This window comes from Nicotiana tabacum, chromosome 16, assembly GCF_000715075.1.
Source record: "Nicotiana tabacum cultivar K326 chromosome 16, ASM71507v2, whole genome shotgun sequence".
In the NCBI taxonomy this organism is placed as follows: Eukaryota; Viridiplantae; Streptophyta; class Magnoliopsida; order Solanales; family Solanaceae; genus Nicotiana; species Nicotiana tabacum.
The window spans coordinates 107,010,179-107,030,336 of record NC_134095.1 but is presented as its reverse complement, the minus strand read 5'-3'; the positions used below and the strand labels follow the sequence as shown (position 1 = coordinate 107,030,336).

Below are 20,158 nucleotides of genomic sequence, written 5' to 3'. Positions count from 1 at the left end.
TGGAACTTTCTATGAATAAAATTGCTTACTTTATTTATATTTTTAAAAGCTTTGGCAATATGTCGTAAACTTTAATAGTTTGCAATTTGTAACTGCAATTCTTTCTCGTTGAAAATGGATATCGTATTATCACTTCACAATGAGTAATTTCAGATAAATGGCGTTCTTTTTTTCCTATAATCCCTCTCGAAAAATTCATAACTTGAGGGAGGTGGATGAGCCCTTGTAAAGAGTATTATAAAACATTAATTTTTGCTTTTAATTTAACTCAAACAAAGTCTACCAATGCCAAAGATTTGGTAGGTAACTACTATCAAAAATGGGTCCGACCCTCTACTCTTCTCCACTTAAATACCAATCTTTTGTCAATGGTAGGGTTCCAAGTCGTGATGTGCGTCTAACCCATACATCACGTGTTGAGCTCTAACAACTAGATCAAAGCCCTGGAACAGCATCTCACAGATAATAATAGTACTCCAATCCAGAATTTCAAAGTTGGAGAACCAGCTTATACCAATGCGGGCTCACCTACGTGAGCTTCCAATAGCTGGTTCCTTGTTCAATAAAGGAGGTAGGTTGTAGGTTGATGTTAGCATATAGCCAATTTATGATGAATCCTCATAGAAATTGATATAGACGATTCATATAGCAAACTCCAACTAGTTTGGGATTGTGGCATAATGGTTATTCTGCCATAATCGTTTTACTAACATATATTTGTGAAAAAACTGTACACTTGTGAGAATCAGCAAAGCAGTTCATGAGTAAGAGAAATTTGAGAGAGATTTTACTCTACAATTAAGAAAAAGGCCGGCATGACCACATAATAAACACTCAGTAAGAGTGTGACCTCTGCACTACCAAACTTTGGCACATAGAATATAGCTAACCACATACCTATCCAGGTAATAAAACACAAAAGTGTCTTTAAGGGAAAGACAAGAGGGCCAAAAAGTTAAAAAGACCAGGTCATAACTAAATCATATTGTAGTCTGCATGCTAACATCGGAAGCCCCATAGAGCATTGATTTGAAAGATAAAGAAGGTATCTAAAAAAATTTAAGAAGAAGAAGAGATCTAAATTTATGAGACTACCAGCTTATGCATACCTCAGAGAGGACCTTGAGCATCTGATCAATGTACCAAATTTTTTCAGGGGAGAACCTATTGCACCATAAGCAGTTGTAAGTACAAGATGCATTTGAAGAGAACGAACAACCCATTTGTTCAGGAAAGTTGTCTAATCATATTACACCACAAGAATTCCCTTGGGCACACAACCAGAAAAGTCAACAGAAACAAAGCTATGTAATCATGTTACAACACAAAAATCGGCCAGGGGACACAATCAGAAAAATCAACAGAAACAAAAACAGGAAATAGCAAAGCAATAATCAGAAGATCTATTCCCAGAATATTCTGAAGCAGGAGTATTCTGTGAATTACAAAAAGAAGAGATAGACAAGTTTGACAATTGTTCAGTGCTGACTTACTTTTCCACAATGGAACAGATTTTGGCAGTCAGATCTCCCTTAAACTCTGGATCACTTACTTCCAGATGTTCAGTTAACTCCTTGGTCAATGGCTTCACATTGCTGTCGTTTATTAACAGATACACTAGATCAAGGGCTCTTTTACGAATTGATGGATCAGAGTCCTGAAAATTAAATAAGCACACAAATTTCGACAGAAACTATAAAAATGAACACTTTGGGAAAAGATGTCAAACATTCGCATTTCAACTCAAGAAGCCATATAATGACAGAAGTACCAAAATGTAAAGATGCCATTAACAATGTTCTGTAGAAATATTAGGAGGGACTCCACATATGAGAGGAAAAGAACACTGAGGATTGAAGAAAAAGAAAGACAAGATGCAACAAATTATTATTTTTTATGAGAAGAAACAATAAAATATAAAGGTAACATACCTTCACGCATTCCAAAATTGTTGCCCTGTGTCTCTGTACTGCTTGACTATCTACAGCTATAGCTTTCATCAGCATGTTCAGCGCCACATATCTGAAATAACTGAACCTCAATATAATGGAAAGCAGATTGCAAGAAAAATAGCAGTAAGTATGCAGAACGTGGCTTTCAACACACAGAAGGAAACCCCTTTTTCCCTCTACTTCTTTCCCGACAAGAAAAAGAAAGAGAAACAAAGAAAACTAAACAGGTATTATTGTCAGGGTTGTGGTACGCAGACAGGAGCATCTAAAGGTGGCAATAATGGTAAGCCAACTGACAGCATGAAGATTTCTGTACTGATTTCCATGCAGGTTGCAGTCAGATGAAGAGAGGTGGATCCAAGATTTGATTGGCTATAGGTGCCATTGTATTTAATGCAAAATAACCACTAATTAAGGAGATTGAATTAGGGTGTGCATTTGGTCGATTCACTCTATTTTGAACTAATTTGGTTTGGTTCGGGTCGATCAGTTTTGAATTAACTTGTTCGCTTTATAAGATTTTTGGTGTATAAATAAATATGTGATAACCAAACTGAAAATATTTAATCCTTTATTTTTCATTAATGTGGTGTTCATACTTTCCTGAGCCGAGAATTTATTGGAAACAGCCTCTCTATCCTCACAAGGTTGGGGTAAGGTCTGCTAACTCACTACTCTCCCCAGATCCCACGGTAAGGGATAATACTGGGTATGTTGTTGTATTTGAAATCAAGGAAAAAATAACATTAAATGAATAAAAAAGAGAACCCCAGACCCCACTTTGCGGGATTACACTGGCTATGTTGTTGTTGTTGTTGTTGAATAAAAAAGAGAAATGATTAAAATCATATTCAAATAAAATTTTGAGATCTAGAAGAAGAAAACAGAAGAAAATAATAAATAATAAAATGGGGTTGTACAAAGAGAGGAAATATAAAGATGAGAAAACTAAAACAAATTAAGAAAAAGAGAAGAAAAGAAAATGAAAAAAGGGAACAAGTAGGGCCAAGAGGAAAAGTATAAATGGCTTGCTAGTGAGTGAAGTGAGTACTGATCCTGGGTGTTAGAATGTGGAAAGGTGGCACCTTGACCATGGCACCTACGACCAGTTCGCGACTTTGGGATCCTTACTATAAGTTTGTTTCTGCGTGAAATACCAGTACATTTATGAAGTTTTACCCGAGCGACCGGGTGGCACACCATCCTTCTCTATACATAGATCTGCCCCGGTCAGATGCACATCATACCAAAACCAGGGATGTTTTGAGACACAAAAGCATGTCTTACTTTGACCGCAGATAATTAAGGTACAACTTGGGTGGAAGAAGTGGGAGTTGGCAGGCGCCTTGTCCCCCTCAGATGCACATCATACCAAAACCAGGGATGTTTTGAGACACAAAAGCATGTCTTACTTTGACCGCAGATAATTAAGGTACAACTTGGGTGGAAGAAGTGGGAGTTGGCAGGCGCCTTGTCCCCCTCCCTAGATGTGTCACCAAAGGGTTCTCTTTTCCCCTTTGAATAGCTTTCACTCCATTTATGTCTGGAACACATAAAAGAGAATACTCACTCCATTCATTTTATAGGACGGTATCAACTGCTCATTAAGTCAAGATTTTAATTTATTTAAATATTATATTAGTGATAGTGATAAAAATATTAAAGTAATAGTTGAAAAGTTAGTTTTATAGAAAGCACATTAAAGTTTAAATCTTGAGTAGTCCAATAAATCAGTATTCTTAGGGATCGTGAAAGATTTATAGAAGCGGAATCGTGTCAAACATGTTGGAACATGACAAAAGGAAAAGAGTATCATATAAATTTGAACAGAATGAGTATAGCATTAATTTTCTTTAAGCTCCACATTCCAGCTCTCTAGACTTCGAGCCACTTGGGCGAGTTCTTTCTTGTTAATTGTCTCTTTGAAATGATTTTCTTTAGTTTTTAAAAGAAAAGTGACAATTTTTTTGAGAAACATCAGAAGCAAAAAAATTGATGCATAAAGATGCAACTAACTAAGAAACCTGAATAGGACAACAACAATTAAATAGCATTCTACACAAACCCAAATTAATTGGGAAAACCACCAAAATACATACCAAATCATGCTACTTTTGATAAGTGTCAAATGCATGTGCTGATTAGCATGATTCAAGGAAACTTGATTTAGGAGTGTTGATTAGCATGATTTCAGGAGATTTGATTATATTTAGGAGATCTGATTTGATTTGATAGCTGGATTGATTGTATAGATTTATTTTATTTCCTTAATTAGCATTAGGAGCTTTGTATAAATTCTCTTGCTCATGGGTTGTCAACATACATATAAATACAAGAAGCCTTTTCTTCTTCTCAAAATCTACATGGTATCAGAGCCATTGCTCCCTTTTTTGAGTTGAGTTATCTCCCTCGCAGCACTAGGGTCCCTTTTTTATCAAAGAGGTCGAGTTTTCTCTCTATTGTTGGTTGTCCGCAATACAAACTCCTTCTGATTTCCTTCTGATTGGGCTGAAATATGAAGACATTCAAGGAGACGGTTTCTGGAGAAATCTTGTCTTCGGATGAAATTTAGCTTCTCCGTCGCCTCCTAGCCAAACTTGACTCCGCTAATGTTACCACATCCAATCATGTGCAATCAGGCACTGCCTTTGCTGATAACTTTAATTCTTGGGTTGTCGTTTCTGGTGCAAATAGACACATGACAGGCTGTTCTAAAGGCATTCAAAACTATTCTCCGTCTCCCAAAGGAGATAATGTTAAAATAGCCAATAGTTCTTTAACCCCTATCTCTAGAACATGTTCTGTCATTTGTATTCCTAATATTAAACTATCATCCGTGCTCCATGTCCCTAAGTTCCCTATCAATCTTTTATCTGTTAGTGTCATCACCAAAGCTCTAAACTGTAAAATCGAATTCTTTCTCGATCATTGTATTTTCCAGGATCTTCAAACAGGAAAAAGAATTGGCAGTGGTACATTACGTGATGACTTGTATATATTACATGGGATTCAAAACTCTAGTCAAGCCTTTCTTGGGGAAAGTAAGGATGTCAACCAAGAAATAATACAATGGCATAAATGGTTAGGACACCCATCATTCTTTGTGTTGAAGAAGTTATATTCCGATTTGTTTTCAAGGACTCGATTTGAATCTTTGTTTTGTGATGCGTGTGAATATGCCAAACATACTAGAAATTCTTATCCTGTGAGTGATAATAGAAGCACAACTCCGTTTATGACTATTCATTTTAATGTATGGGGTTCTACCCAAACTGTTTCTTGGTCTGGTAGTCGATGGTTTGTTACTTTCATCGATTGCTGCACTAGGATGACTTGGGTATATTTGTTAAAAGCCAAAAAGTGAAGTTTTCTCTTGTTTTTAGTCATTTCATAAGATGATTTGTACTCAGTTTGATGCCAAAATAAAAATCTTGAGAACTGACAATGCGAATACATGGATAAAAGATTTGGTGCTTGTTTGGAGTCCAATGGGATAGTCCATCATACTAGTTGTCCTTGCACTAGTGCACAAAATGGGGTCGCTGAAAGAAAAAATAGGCATCTGCTAGAAGTAGCAAGATCTCTTATATTCACCATGCATCTACCAAAACCTTACTGGGGATGCTATTCTAGCGGCTGCCTATCTTATCAACAGAATACCACTTAAACCCCTCAATTTTTAAAGTCCTCAAGGGTAAGAATGAATATATTGTTCCTCCAAAGGTGTTTGGGTGTGTTTGCTTTGTCCACACTAGAAATTCTGGGAAACTAGATTCTAGAGCTATAAAGTGTATTTTCATTGGGTATTCTCCGACAGAGAAAGGTTACAAATGTTATCATCCTCCCTCTAAGAGATCTTTTGTTAGCATGGATGTTACCTTTCAAGAATTCGAGCCCTATTATAGTATTACCTCATCACCTCTTCGGGGGGAGAGCAGTAAGGAGGAAGAAGTGATTCTACCTAGTTCCATTACTGGACCTCTTGATAACATAGTCACAGGGGAAAGTGAAATTGGAGAAAGAATTTAGGGGGAGACTATTGGGCGTTTGGATAGGCTTGATTTGAAACTTAATCAAGGAAAAATAGAGCAGAAGAAGCCATCATGCAATCTACCGTAGCTGAACCTTCTTCTACTGGTGAGTTATCTACATTTCCTAATGAGTTAGATGAACTTATTGCTCTCAGAAAATGAGTCAGATCTTGCACCACCAAACACATCTAATTTTGTCTCCTATAATTCTTTGTCTCCCTCCTATAGAACCTTTGCCTTGTCTATTTCTTCTGTGTCTATTTCCCAGAATTTGCCCCCGTTGCTAAGATGAACACTATTAGAATTCTTTTATCTTGTGTAACTAATCTTGATTGGGACTTGTAACAGTTTGATGTGAAGAATGCATTTCTTCATGGAGACTTAAAAGAAGAGGTGCATACGGAGATTCCTCCTGGATTTGATATTGCACAAAATCAAGGAAAGGTATGCAGATTGAAGATCCCCCAGAGCTTGGTTTGACAGATTCAGCAAAGCAATGATCTCCTTCAGTTACCAACAAAGCAATGTTGATCACACCCTCTTCATAAGACATCAAACGGGTAAACTCACTCTTCTCATAGTTTATGTTGATGACATAGTAATGACAGGAGATGACAAAGAGGATATGTCTCGATTGAAAAAGTTGTTGGCACATGAATTTGAGATCAAAGATCTAGGAAAATTGCGGTACTTCTTGGGAATTGAGGTTGCTAGATCTAAAAGAGGAATCATTATTTCTCAAAGGAAGTATATTCTGGATATTTTGAAAGAAACTAGTATGACAGGTTGCAAGCCCGCAGAATCGCCCATTGAAAGCAATCACAAGTTACAAAGCGGAGTTGGAGAATCAGTTGATAAGGAGAGATATCAGAGGTTGGTTGGAAGACTCATTTATCTCTCTCACACTAGACCAGACATAGCCTATTCAGTTAGCCTGGTGAGTCAGTTCATGCGTGATCCCCGAGATCCTCATATGCAAGTTGTCGTTCACATTTTGCGGTATCTGAAGTCTGCTCCAGGGAAAGGTCTACTTTTCTCCAAACATGATCACCTCCAAATAGAAGCCTTTACAGACGCGGATCGGGCTGGATCTCTAGATGACAGAAGATCAACATTCGGATACTGTACGCTCGTAGGAGGAAACTTGGTTACTGGAGAAGCAAGAAGCAAAGTGTAGTTGCTAGATCAAGTGCGGAGGCAGAACATAAAGCTATGGTCCAGGGTGTTTGCAAACTGCTTTGCCTACAAAAGCTACAACAGGAATTGAGACTGTATGAAAAAGGAAAACTTTCCTTGTACTGTGACAATAAAGTTGCCTTCAGTATAGCTTATAATCCAGTCCAGCATGACCGAACAAAGCATGTGGAAATTGACCGACACTTCATCAAAGAAAAAGTTACAACTGGTGTCTTGAGTTTGTTTCATGTGTCATCGGAAAAACAGCTAGCTGATGTGTTTACCAAAGGTCTCAACAAGCGAACCTTCCATACTTTGAGCTGCACATTGGGCATGTGCGACATCTTTGCACCAACTTGAGGGGGAGTGTTGATTAGCATGATTCAAGGAGACTTGATTTAGGAGTGTTGATTAGCATGATTTCAGGAGATTTGATTATATTTAAGAGATCTAATTTTATTTGATTTGATAGCTGGATTGATTGTATAGATTTATTTTATTTCCTTAATTAGCATTAGGAGCTTTGTATAAATTTCTCTGCTCATGGGATGTAAACATACATATAAATACAAGAAGCCTATGCTACTTTTGATAAGTGTCAAATGCATGACCTTTTTATTCACTATTCCTCAAATTCTTCCACTAACTAAAGATAAACTTCCCTTGTCACTATACTTGGGTGATAATCCATCATTGCTCTTGTCCACCGGTGCTAACAAGCACTTTTTAATCATGTTTGTGAATTTTGAGATTGAGTAGTTGATATCTGGTTACAATTTTTCAAATTTTCTAATTTTGTTTTTACATGTTTCACTTTTTATGCCTTTATTATTTTGTGTTTCTTACCATTTTTTTTTATGACCGAGAAATCCGTCTGGGGCTTTGGACCAACCGCAGCCTTCGAAACTCGGTGGATAATGGGCCCGCCCCTCTACCCTTCTCCACTTAAATAACAGGCTTTGCTTTGCATGGTGTGGGGGCTTGAACCTGTGACCTAAGACACAAATCCACCAACCTTTGCCACTTGAGCTAGGCCCTGTGTTACTTACCATTTTATAAACTCAAAGAAACAAGACTTTTTATTTTTTTACCATCTAAAAAAAAGAAAACTACAAGTGCCTGCAATTGTTTGTGCATATCAAATATCACAATCATTAAAAAGTAGATTAAATTCTCTTATTTTTCTAATTATAGGTTTGGTGCAAATTAGTTTTCTAGTTCTGCTCCTGATGAAACACCAATAGCACCATAAGACAAGAAGACCTTGCACATTCAAGGTGTGTGACAAGAAACATATAATATACCACTCATTTGCCAATATATCTGGAAAACCAATTGGAGGGTGTTCAGAAAGAAGTCACATATTGAATGTGCACAAACTTTGAGAACAATTAATTCAGTTTCAACCCACGAATATTTTAAGGTGCAATCTTTGGACACAAAAGAGAGTCACAACACATTGGAAGATACCCCAACAAATTTTAGGAAGAAAATAAAACTAGAGGATGAAGATGACCTGATATTATTGTCACGGTTGGACAAAAATCTTCCCAAAATATTAATAGCAAGCACACGTAAACCACCATTATCTTCAATGCTCATGATAGTTTCAACACATTCATAGAGAATAGCGTTGCCTGCATTTTTGTTCGACTCCGTTTTCGTTGCCACCTAAAAAGTAATTCAAAATTGTTAGAGAATGAATAAGAATATGTTATTTCACTAAACAGAATAACTTCCTTGATATTCAGCAATTTCTGTTGCATCTTACTCATACCGTTAGTAGTAGCTTCAATGATAGTAAATAGTCCAACGTGCCAAGAATTAGTTGTCAAAAGTGCCAGGAGAAAAAATAAAAGACAGTTGCTCAGATTGTTGCATTTGCTTAGATGTTCTTGTTAATCAGAGTCTCTGAGCTGTGAATGAACTTATCGCGATGCATATGCTTAACACAAGCGTTCACTAGTAGAGCTTCATCCAGTCTCCTCATTAAGGGTTCGCATAGTAAAATTGCCACATAAGGAGAGCTAGCCCAGCAGGGTGATTGTGAATATCAATAAAGAATTTGATGAGAACAAAAGGAACAAAATAAAATCAAAAGAGTCATGATCTAACATCCCAATGTACTTAAAGCAACTACACACACTGCTCTTTATCCTTGACTATGAGCACACATTTATCAACTACAGTTTATGCGCTTGCTATCTTTATCCTTGACTATAAGCAATGATTTATCAACTACAGTCCTATCTTGTATAGACATACAGAAAACTCTTGTACAGTCTAACCGAGGAAATATGCTATTCTAGTGCAAGATACCGCAAGTGGAACTGCCAAAAAGATGACAAAACATGCCTATGAGGAAAGCATTCGAAAAAATTCAAAATTGTACAACTCCAGTACATTCACATATGCTTCAACAGACCATTGAGCTATAACTGACCTGAGCAAGAATGTCATTCATGGAGTCACTAGCGTCGGCATCGCCTTGGCCCAAAACACGCAAGACCTTGAGCAATCTTATATGAAGAAAAGGGTCTGTAATGCCAGAAATGTCATATTCAGGTGCATACGGGCTGTTGGCAACATCCTTTAGAACTTTCACTAAACCATCTGTGCATTTCTATAACCACAGATGAACAGAAACAAAAGAAAAAGAAAAATGTAAATGCCTTGTAGAACTGAAAATAAACCTTTTAATTCTTATCTATCTCATAATTCAATATGCATTTAAATTCAAAGCTTATACGCAGAACATTTAACACAATGGTTATGCATTAACATCCAACATGTTTATGCTGTTAATATATTTTAACACGGAGATTTAGTACAGTGGAGGGCGAGGTGAAGCATAAAAAAATAGAGCAGGCCTCATTGATTACTTATAGGTACAGCATTCATCGTTTAACTCCAATTTTTTGGTCTAAGGGAGTCAAGTAAGCAATTTAATTTACGTCGTCCTTTCCATCCAATTTCAGAGATGACACAGAAAGAACAGCTCATTTCCCCTTATACCTCATTATTAGCGAAAGAAACTAAACACTATGCCTCCTCTTTTACTTCATATCCCACCAACTCTTGTCTTCTCACCCCAGCCAATTATGGCATAATTGAAATTAAGATATTACCTGTGCAAGTTTAGTCATTCTTTTCAGTTGGAACTTCAAAAAAAGAAAGTCTGAGGTGAATAAAGGAAGAACCAAAATTGAAAGTGCGGTAGAGATCCTAATAACGTGCTTCAATCAGTAAAAATAGAGGCATATCATCAAATCTAACTTAACAGGTCACACAAAACTCAAAGGTATAACAAGCAAGAACTAAAAGATAATATGCTGACCAAGCATTTCTGCTCCAAAACATGTACATGGAATGAAAGCAGCATGGAAATCTAGTCCATTATGCCGTTTTGATGTATTTAGAATGGAAAGACGGGGAGGATGTATCAAAGCGATGAGGAAGAGCTTAAGAGATTTAAGTGTTCTTCTTGTTTCCTATCCACTTTTTACGTAAAGAAGGATAGCTTCTAGTTCAGGTAGTTGGGTAGGCTTAGTAGAGAATGATAGTAGCCTACATAGTCGAATGAACTTATAGTTTTAGGGCCATCTTGAAAATCAAAAAATGAGTGTTTAATTTATCAAAAAGAATGTCTCTCCTAGTCCCCCACCCCCCAAACTTTTCCTATTACCTCTGTGGTTGTACATATACCTAGTGGTTGGCATGCCAAAGCTTCACATTCTTACCCTTGTTTTGGAGACAATAGAAAAAGGAAGAGAAATAAAAAGAGGGAAAACGGGAAGAGAAGTATTTTCTTTTGGGCTGAAAGAGAATTGGAAGGGGGGAAAAATTGGATTTAGAGAGAAAATTTATGGGCCCAATATGAATATAATTTCCATTTTGCATACCCAACAAGAGCACAGAAATTTCTAGAACTTCTTCTTGGCCTTTCTTTCTTACCTTTCCAGACAAACCATTAGTTACAAGATTCATTCATGGATTTTCCCATGTTATCAAGAAAAGAAAAGGATTCCTAAAATTGAACAAGCAATAAATCAGCAAAAAAAAAAATTATAAAAAACAAGATTTATCCTTGTTAGGAACAAAAGTGGGAAAAAAGTACTAGGCAGTAGGCACAGGAATGATCTCGACAAAGCCTTGAATTACAAAAGCAATATTTCACATGGCAATGAAATTCAAAACCCTAACACAAATGAGAGCACAATCTGGAGTTATCATCACAAACACCGTGCTCCAAACAAGTACATAGAATAAGGTCATGGAAGCAAAAATCTTAACACCATCCAGAATTTCTCCCACCCTTTGTTATATTTTCCCTTTTTTCTGGGAGGTGGGGGTCTTAGGTTACAGCTATACTTGTCAGTGCATAACTTCTCCATCAGTTTTGATTATCATGTCCTTTTCTTTTGGGGCCCAGGTTCCCACATTTAATTTATGAAGTCAGACCCCCTTATTGGAGTTAGAAAGAGCTACATAAAGAGAAAATGCTAGCTTTTTATGTAACTATTGTCTGTGTTTAGAATTTTACACCAGTTAAAATGAAGAAATATGTTCGTTATTTAACAATAGTTTCTCACAACTGCATCTAAGAGCAGAATGTCACAAAAAGGAAGAAAGAGTGAGCAATACCAAAGGTAACAGATTTCCTAGTGACAGAATGTATAAGTAGAAAAGATAACCCTACCTATATTCAACTTACCTTTCTAAAATATTCAAGGGCCTCTGTACTAACTTTACATAGATCTGAACAAAGCTGGACACCAGTGATGAGAACTCCATGGTGCTTCTCTTTAAGCAAGGCAGCTACAGGGTTTACAAAATTTTCCGCAAGATCTGGGACCTTCTTTATAATTCTTATAGAGCAAAGTGCTGCCTAAGATAGACCGAAGTAAAGTGAGTAGATGTTGGCAATAACCATATGTAAGCTTAACAAAGACACATCAAATTACTGGTACTCAAATACACAGATGAGAATACTTAAAGGATAATGGATTACCTTGAATGATATGCATAATTCAATTTTGTTGAAAGGAGGTCACAGAGAAAAAGGAAGAGTGATCAACTAGAATGGGAGCGCAAGATGATTGATCGTTCTTATATGGAAAAGCCCACCAAAAACCAACTACCCCCCTCCCTGCTCTCCCATCCAGGAGTTAATAGTGGCCCTTTCCCACTATGCTTCCTAGGTGACTCATACCTCCAACCGTCCTATCCGCTAGCCTATTCCTCCCTTAGCAGAGCCCAAGATGATGGATCAAAAAGGAAACTTTGCTGGTTGATTGTGGAAAGTAACCATATAAATGCACGTGATTCCAAAAGTATCTAATGAGACATGCCTACTGACCTAATGGTAACAGCTACTACTAAACCAATGTATGGTCTACATTGGTGACTCTAAGCAAAAGTAACTGTATCTGCTTTCTCCCCATATTTAACTTGATTGTGGAGTCAGTTTTCTGTTCAGTGATGCAGTGATCAATGTCCAGCAAGAGCATTTAATCGCCAAGGATAATCAGTTCCCATCCATATTTAATTCCCAATTCCTAAATGGACATTGATGACAGCTCTGCAAAAATGATACACCCTCCATCCCAATTTATGTGAAAGTATTTAATTGGGCACGGAGTTTAAGAAATAACTGAAGACTTTTGAAACTTGTGGTCTCAAAAACTATAGAAATTTGTGTTACTAAAAATCATTTCATTAAGGGTAAAACGGGAAATTTAAAGTTGAATTGTTACTAAATAAAGAAAGGTGTCATTCTTTTTAGGACCGACTAAAAAGGAAAGAGTTTTACATAAATTGGGACAGAGGGAGTAATACAAATTTTACCATCTGGGATTGCAACGTGTAATGGTTTCATTAGGAAGCCCCCATCTCAACATATTACTAAACCAGCAATCTCTCATCTGAAGGATAGTCTCCATATTACTGCTGGTCAAGGAAATACCACTTCTAATAACAAATCCTGAAATTCCTGAGAATTTTTCTTGTTTCTCACACACAGAATTGGCTCACACATCCCACAGACATCATAATAAATTTGAGCAAATTCACTTTCTCTAACACAAAGTACCGAAATTCCTATTAAGCTATCAATGTTTCTCACACACACGCTAAACATTTTATCTTTTCCTTCACATCCCTCTCTTTTGTACTGATGAACCTCAACTTTAATTGATTCATCCATGAATTTCTTAGGAAATTAATACTTAACGAGTTTGTGTAGGCAAACTTAGCCCGTTGGCCAAGCTTTTTTTGGGGGCCAAAAGTGCTTTTTTGGGCCAAAAGCACTTTTGGCCAAAAATTGAGGTGTTTGGCCAAGCTTTTGGAAGGAAAAAAAAGTGCTTTTGAGGAGAAGCTGAAGCAGTTTTTGAGAAGCAAAAAAAAGTAGCTTCTCCCCAAAAGCACTTTTGAGAAAAATACACTTAGAAGCAGTTTTCAAAAGCTTGGCCAAACACTAATTACTGCTCAAAAGTGTTTTTCAAATTAATTAGCCAAACACAAACTGCTTCTCATCAAAAGCAATTTTTTAAAAAAGTACTTTTGAGAAAAGCACTTCTCAAAATAAGTTGATTTTAGAAGTTTGGCCAAACAGGCTATTAATCCAACAGAATTTCACATCTTAAAATGGAACTTAATTACAATTCAAATGAAAAACTCTTATCTTTTAGCAAGGGATATAAGATGTACCTTCTTTCGAATATTAGGATCTCTAAACTGCAGTAACCTTTCAACTTCAGGTGCTAAATCACGAGCCATTTCTGCTGAACAAATGTTCCCCAAGGCACAAAGTGCAAGTCCAACAATATATTGGTTGGTGTGATTAAGATCTCTATTAAAAGTTAAGATATCAAAGAAAATCATAATTTCATCTTCCAAACGAACTGAGCAGCATCAAATTTTTCTCCTTTTTAATTTTTTTTCTCTTTATTGGGGGATAAATCAACTGGCATCATCTTATGAATTTTGGGTGTTTTTTGAAAAAGAAACAAAAGATAAAGATTTGAAAACCTCTTATCCAGAAATTCTTTCTTTAAACATTTTAATTTGGTCCAATTATTCAAGTGCCTTCTAATAATGTAGAATAATAAATTAAAGAGATACCACTATAAAAGCAGAAAGTTAGAAATGGATACTGTTTTATAGAATTTGTAACCAACATGAGAACTTCTTGTCTTTCATCAAGCAGCAACATTAGACCAAGATATCCTATTCGTTTCTCTGGAAATCCTGGAGATGCGATTAACTTCAAGCATTCCATTTGACCAAAATGTGTTGGATAACCAAGCATGTGAATGAACATGAGTTTTGCAAGATTACGATGTCTATAGTCTGGATCATTTTCACTGATTGAAGCTCTAATAGCAGCACACTCTTTTCTTACTACGGCACGCTCTTCTGCTGCAGTTTTGGAAGCACGGATAGCCCTAATCATGTCCCTGCATTGCAACAATAAGGGTACATCATGGTCTTTATCACACCTATGCTATATCATGCACTAAGCATCTTCGGTTAACTAAACATAATCTGAAAGAGAAACTTTGCATCAGCATCCACACACAAATTTTCTTTTTTCCTGTGGGAATGTGTTATGCAAGGATGGGGCAAATAGAATGAGGTAGTCAATCAGCAGCTGAAGATAAAACTTTTTTAAGGAATAAAAATTGTAGTGCAGGTAATTTCTGTTTCCTGAATGCTTTCTGTGAGAAATAAAATAATCTTTAATGAGTTACAGCTCCTTAGGGTCTATCCATAATGCTCTATAACCTTTTTATTAAGAGGTTTATAATTTATGACTATTCTTGTTTCTCCTCTTTTGTCTTCACTCCAATTTCTTACAAAAACTCGCACAATTATAAGGGCTTTTGCTTTCTCTAATTAGGTTTTATTTTAAGAGTTCTTCATAAATATTTTATAATCTTCTTCATCCTCAGCACTATATAACATTGGTGTCAAAAAGCTGTAAAACCATCAACTCAGACAAAACTGAAACCATATGTATAAGTGTTACATGTGATCTGGAATATGTAAAAACATAACACTTTTGGTTTAGTTTGGTTTAGTTTGGTTTAATTTAAAACAAGTAACCTGCTAATTGCTGACCCCTTGTGTAAACTAGTGGGAGTCCAAAAAAGAAGCTATCAAACTGCCAATTTGGACAAAACTGAAACCATGTGTAGACAACAAAAAGATCACAACAACTACGCCTTAATCCCAAACTAGCTCGAGTCAGCTCAATGAATCATCAATATCCGTTATGCTCCATTATTCCAGTACTCAATAATTTTTCTTCCAAGACAAATTAGGGGTTCTCTAACAGCCGAGGTTCTATACATTTTCTATCCAACTAAAAGAACTCCTGACAACGGCAGATCTAATAGAAATGTACCAACAACCTGTACAATGTGGTCTCAAAAATATATTTAAAAAAAAAGGGTCTGATGTTTCTGAAAATGTACAAGCCTCCAACTGCACAAGAAATAGTTCAGAGATTTCATCTAAATATTATGGTAGTGTGATATAGAAGGGGAGGGGAAATCAGAAAATGCAATGAATCATTCAATCAACAATGCATCAGATCTCAGATGGAGTGTGAAAATGTAATTTCGCTGAAATTTTTACTGTTCTTAACGAAAAAATAAATTCCAAATTGAGCATATAAAAGCATAAAAATGAAGTTGAAAGAAGAATTAAGCACTTATGCCCAGCTGCTCAACTCATTCAAACTAGTTTGGATACTCCAACCACTGCCAAGCTCGTGAAGCCAAAAACTAGTAGCATGCTTTGGTGTAGAAGAAGAATATTTTGGACCAATCATAGACCCATGAAATAACACATTTTTTCATAATGTCGAAACTCTAGATCACATTAAGCAAATCCTTACATCTGAAAGATCATTCGGCCATTACATTAAAAAAATACTAGCTAGTCAAATATCATATACAGATAGCATAAACAGATAACCTTAATTTTCAAATATCATAGATGGATAACCTTAGATTCAAATATCATTTATAGAGAACCTTATTTTCATATTTCTCCATGTCCACATTCTCACTGCTAAAGCCTTGTCATCGAGGAAAAGGAGAAACCAGCTCTTACAGAAGCCACCACAAAAGGGTCTGATTACTATATAAACATGATATGGAGCAACAGGCTCAAAAGAACAGACAACATAGCACATTGGGAATATCCTTCAATTTGGTCTTTCCCCTCTGACTGGCATTACAGGACAATCTGGAAATCAGGGGATCCATTTATAAGTCTCATTTTTAAGCAATGTGAAGAGAAGCCTTGGAGCAACAGTAAAGTTGTCTCTGTTCGAATTGTGGAAATAGCCACTGATGCTTGCAAGGTTACGTCACCGCCCCTTTGGCTGAGGCCCTTCCCCGGATCTAGCATGAACACGGGCTGCTTTTTACACGCTGCCTTTATTTTTCGGCAATCTAGGATTACTAAGAAGCTTCCTGTGCTAACAAAATAACAAAGGGAATTTTGATATATATCTTGATATAAATACAAAAATAGAAACAGGTTGCTGATCTTCATTTCTTGTGTATTAGTCCAAACTGCAAACAGTTAAGACTATAACTATCGAATGAACAGAATTAAAGAAAGGTCGAGAAAAACAAGCAATTAACTTTAGCTTAAGGGTTAGTCTTTGTGGTGGTAAAAGACATAAAATTAAGATTCTAACTATCCAATCAGAAGAATTAAGGGCCACTAATGGTACTAATCACTAAAATACTGCATTCAAGGGATCCTATCACATAACACTTGCACAATACTATGGTAATAACCACGAGTATTTTCATTCTGCTCGATCATAGTTCCAACCGACCCCTCTTCCACTTAACTGAGTTCAAGAACCAACACAGTTCCATAGCTTAAACTATGCAACTCCGACCATTTTTGAAATGATTCTGCGTTTCGGCGCAGCACTAAACCAAGAAACCCCATGGACAATTTATTAGAGAAGAAATTCAACAAATAAACAAAGGTTTACATTCACTTCCAAAAGTGATAAAATAACTAGGAATTAAGCTTAAATCTCTTGCAACCAAGTAAACACATTACTTGAATATAGCCCTTAAATAAATGAGGCATTAATCACAATAGCCCAAGGATGCGGACCAAACCATTACCGACAATACGACAGAAATGCCGTTAGTGATTTCGACAAAGTTATGCAATTAAAGCACAATGACAAAAACATAGCAGAAAATTGACGAACTTGGATTGTACTAACCTGAGACGCGTGCCGGAGGAGAAGGGATTCATGATTGGGTCCGTTTTGAAACTATGGGAAAGCTCGATCAGATCCAGGAGTGCTGACTTCTTTTAACTGTTTACAAGTTTGATTAGTGGTCAGCCCCACAAATGAGAGCTGAAGCTGAGAGTTTGGAGATCTGGGGAAGATGCAATTGAACGATCTGGGAATGGATCAGTTGCTGATTCGTCCGTTTGGATCTGGAAATGAAGAAGGAGAGAGTGTGTGTAAAAAGGAGAAATAACAGTGTCGATGATGATCTCTTTTGCAAATTGAATTGAAGAAACGAACTGTTTATCACATGGAAAAAAGGGAAAGAAAAAAAAAACTGTACAAACAAAGCATAATGCCTGGTTCGCGTGAGCTGTTTGGATTGGTTTTTAAGCGGATCAAATCAGCTTTTAAGCTCTTTTTAGCTTTTTTTTTAGTGTTTGGCAAAGTCAAAAATTACTTAAAATAAGTTTAAAACTGTTTAAAATAAGCCAAAAGCAATAAGTTTATTTTTTGGCTTAAAAGTTATTTCTGCTGAAAAGCTACTTTTTTTAAGTCAATCCAACCGCGCTCTTAATTTTTCTTTTCCTTTTTTCCTTTTTTTTCTTTTTTCTAATGCCTCCCTTTCAAAAAAACTAAAGTGTACTATTTAAAGAAGTCAAACAAAATTTTCTTTAATCATATCTTCTATAAATAGTTTTTAAATATTATAACTTATACTACTTCTTTGCGTAGTTTCTAAATAATAAATTTTGTTTCAAAAAATATATAAATTTTATATGTTAATTCACACTAAAAATTAATTAATTTAACCATCTACCTGAAAAGATTCGAACACATTAATACATATTGAAGTATTTGTTTGGGGTTAACTAAAGCAAATGACAACTTTTATTATAAATTCTTTATCTATTTTATATCAACTAAATTTAAAAAATGAATTATCTTACCGCGTGAAGCGCGGATCAATTAACTAGTTTAAAAAAGGAAAAGGCCAATTTAACCTCTGAACTTATTCGAGATGGGATAACCTTGCCCTCCATTTTATTTTTTGCACAAAAATATTCTTGTTGTTATCAAATAGTTTAAAAGAATCCTTGTTGTTATCCAAAAATTATTACACCTATGTTTAATGATGACAATAGCACAAATCTAAACAATTCTAATTGATTGCGGGAATTCAGGAACTTGAAAGGAAAGCTATGCAACTGCTGAAGACGTCAAAAGGAAAAGAGTTCAAGTTGAAGCTGTTTTAAGCGATGTCTAAAGCATATAAGGATGAGCAATCAGTTCGTGAATAAAGGAGAATCTCTAGAGAAAGAAATCTGAATATCTTGATGAAAGTTAGAGTGATCAAAGATCAATCAAGTTGCGACTAGAGGTGTCAAATGGGCCGGGTTGACCCGGGATCGGCCCGGCCCAGACCAGTTGAAACCCGGATCGGCCCGACCCGGTACTTAGGGGGCGGGTGGGCTGGGCTACAAATTCATCCGATTAACCGGACAAGGGGTGGGCATAAAATCCGAAAAATCGAATTCTGAATCGAACTGAATTAATTTGGTGTTTCGATTTCGGTTTTTTCGGTATTTCGGTACAGAAATTATGGTATTTCGGTAGTTCGGTATGGTATACGGTATTGGGTTTTTGATATTTCGGTATTTCGGTATACCAAAATATTTTAGTCCAAACCTAACTTTATTTTTATTTTTTAGCTCACACCCCAAAAGTCCTAAACCCCTAATTCCCTAATCCCTTAAGCTTAAAGGCAGACAAGAAAAGGCATATGGTATATATTGGTGTTGTGTGATTGAACTGTACAAAAAAGAAGTAGCAGGGAAGATTTTGGTAAATTGTTTAGGCTCGTAAAATGCAGTCAGTGATGTTACTGGAAATAATTATTGATCAACTTTTTGGAATAAGTTTGTAGTCTTGACATTTATATGTAATGATCTGTTTTGGAATAAGTTTGTAGTCTTCACATTTATATGTAATGATCTGTTGAGATGACCAACCAACATGAAACTGTTTATATGCCTTTTGAACTAACGCGCAAACTCCTCAATGTGCAGGGAAGTGAATATTCACAGTTTGTGTGTTGCAGGTTACTTATCTTAGATTCTTAGTAGTGTAATGACAAAACCCGACAAGTTCTCATACAACAGTTGCGATACCAAAACCGTACCGAACCAAACAAGAAAATATCGAACCGTACCGAACTACTTTGGTACGGTATTTGGTATACACAATTGATATACCAAATACCGAAGTATTGAACCGTAATTCATAAATACCGTACAGAAGTACCGAACGCCCACCCCTAAAGCGGACCGGTCAAACCCGATCAACCAAAATACCAGTAGAACCGGTTAATCGGCCTTCCCGCCCGGACTGGTTTAAAGGCCAGATTTCATTTTTTAAAGGTTTTAGAGTCTAAGGAAATGCAGAACCTTTGAATTTACTCTTTTTTTTATTAATTTACTTGTTGTTAAATGTAAACATTTCAATTTGTAAGTTTGAATTTTGAAATTAATGTAGCACTTGTAATTTTTAAGTGCAATTGTTTTTCCATCTTCATTGTATTCTTTATATTTTTACTTTATATTAATATAAATTATAATAGTTATACAAAATACAAAAAAATACTAACTCGGCCCGGTCTGACCCCTTGGACCCGTAACCCTTACGGTTTATTTTTTTACCCGAATGAACCCGAGCCCGTT

General features: G+C 36.2%; 1 protein-coding gene across 7 annotated transcripts in view; it reads right to left on the bottom strand.

Moving 5' to 3' along the window:
- Window positions 1-17,822, bottom strand: part of LOC107810750 (AP-1 complex subunit gamma-2) — a 29,028-nt gene extending 11,206 nt beyond the window's left edge. For 3 of the 7 annotated variants that reach the window (XM_016635566.2, XM_075233200.1, XM_075233199.1), the window contains exons 1-10: window positions 17,427-17,716; window positions 16,201-16,644; window positions 14,314-14,616; window positions 13,868-14,009; window positions 11,874-12,047; window positions 9,603-9,782; window positions 8,676-8,830; window positions 1,932-2,022; window positions 1,494-1,657; window positions 1,110-1,164 (exon numbers count right to left, since the gene is read on the bottom strand). In XM_016635566.2, coding sequence (XP_016491052.2) covers window positions 1,110-1,164; window positions 1,494-1,657; window positions 1,932-2,022; window positions 8,676-8,830; window positions 9,603-9,782; window positions 11,874-12,047; window positions 13,868-14,009; window positions 14,314-14,616; window positions 16,201-16,361 — 1,425 coding nt within the window. In that variant the 5' untranslated portion in view covers window positions 16,362-16,644; window positions 17,427-17,716. Of the gene's footprint in view, window positions 1-1,109; window positions 1,165-1,493; window positions 1,658-1,931; window positions 2,023-8,675; window positions 8,831-9,602; window positions 9,783-11,873; window positions 12,048-13,867; window positions 14,010-14,313; window positions 14,617-16,200; window positions 16,645-17,426 lie in introns of all 7 variants that reach the window. The other 4 variants (XM_016635568.2, XM_016635569.2, XM_075233201.1 and 1 more) reach the window with 2 other exon arrangements.
- Between the last annotated feature and the right edge of the window lie 2,336 nt (window positions 17,823-20,158).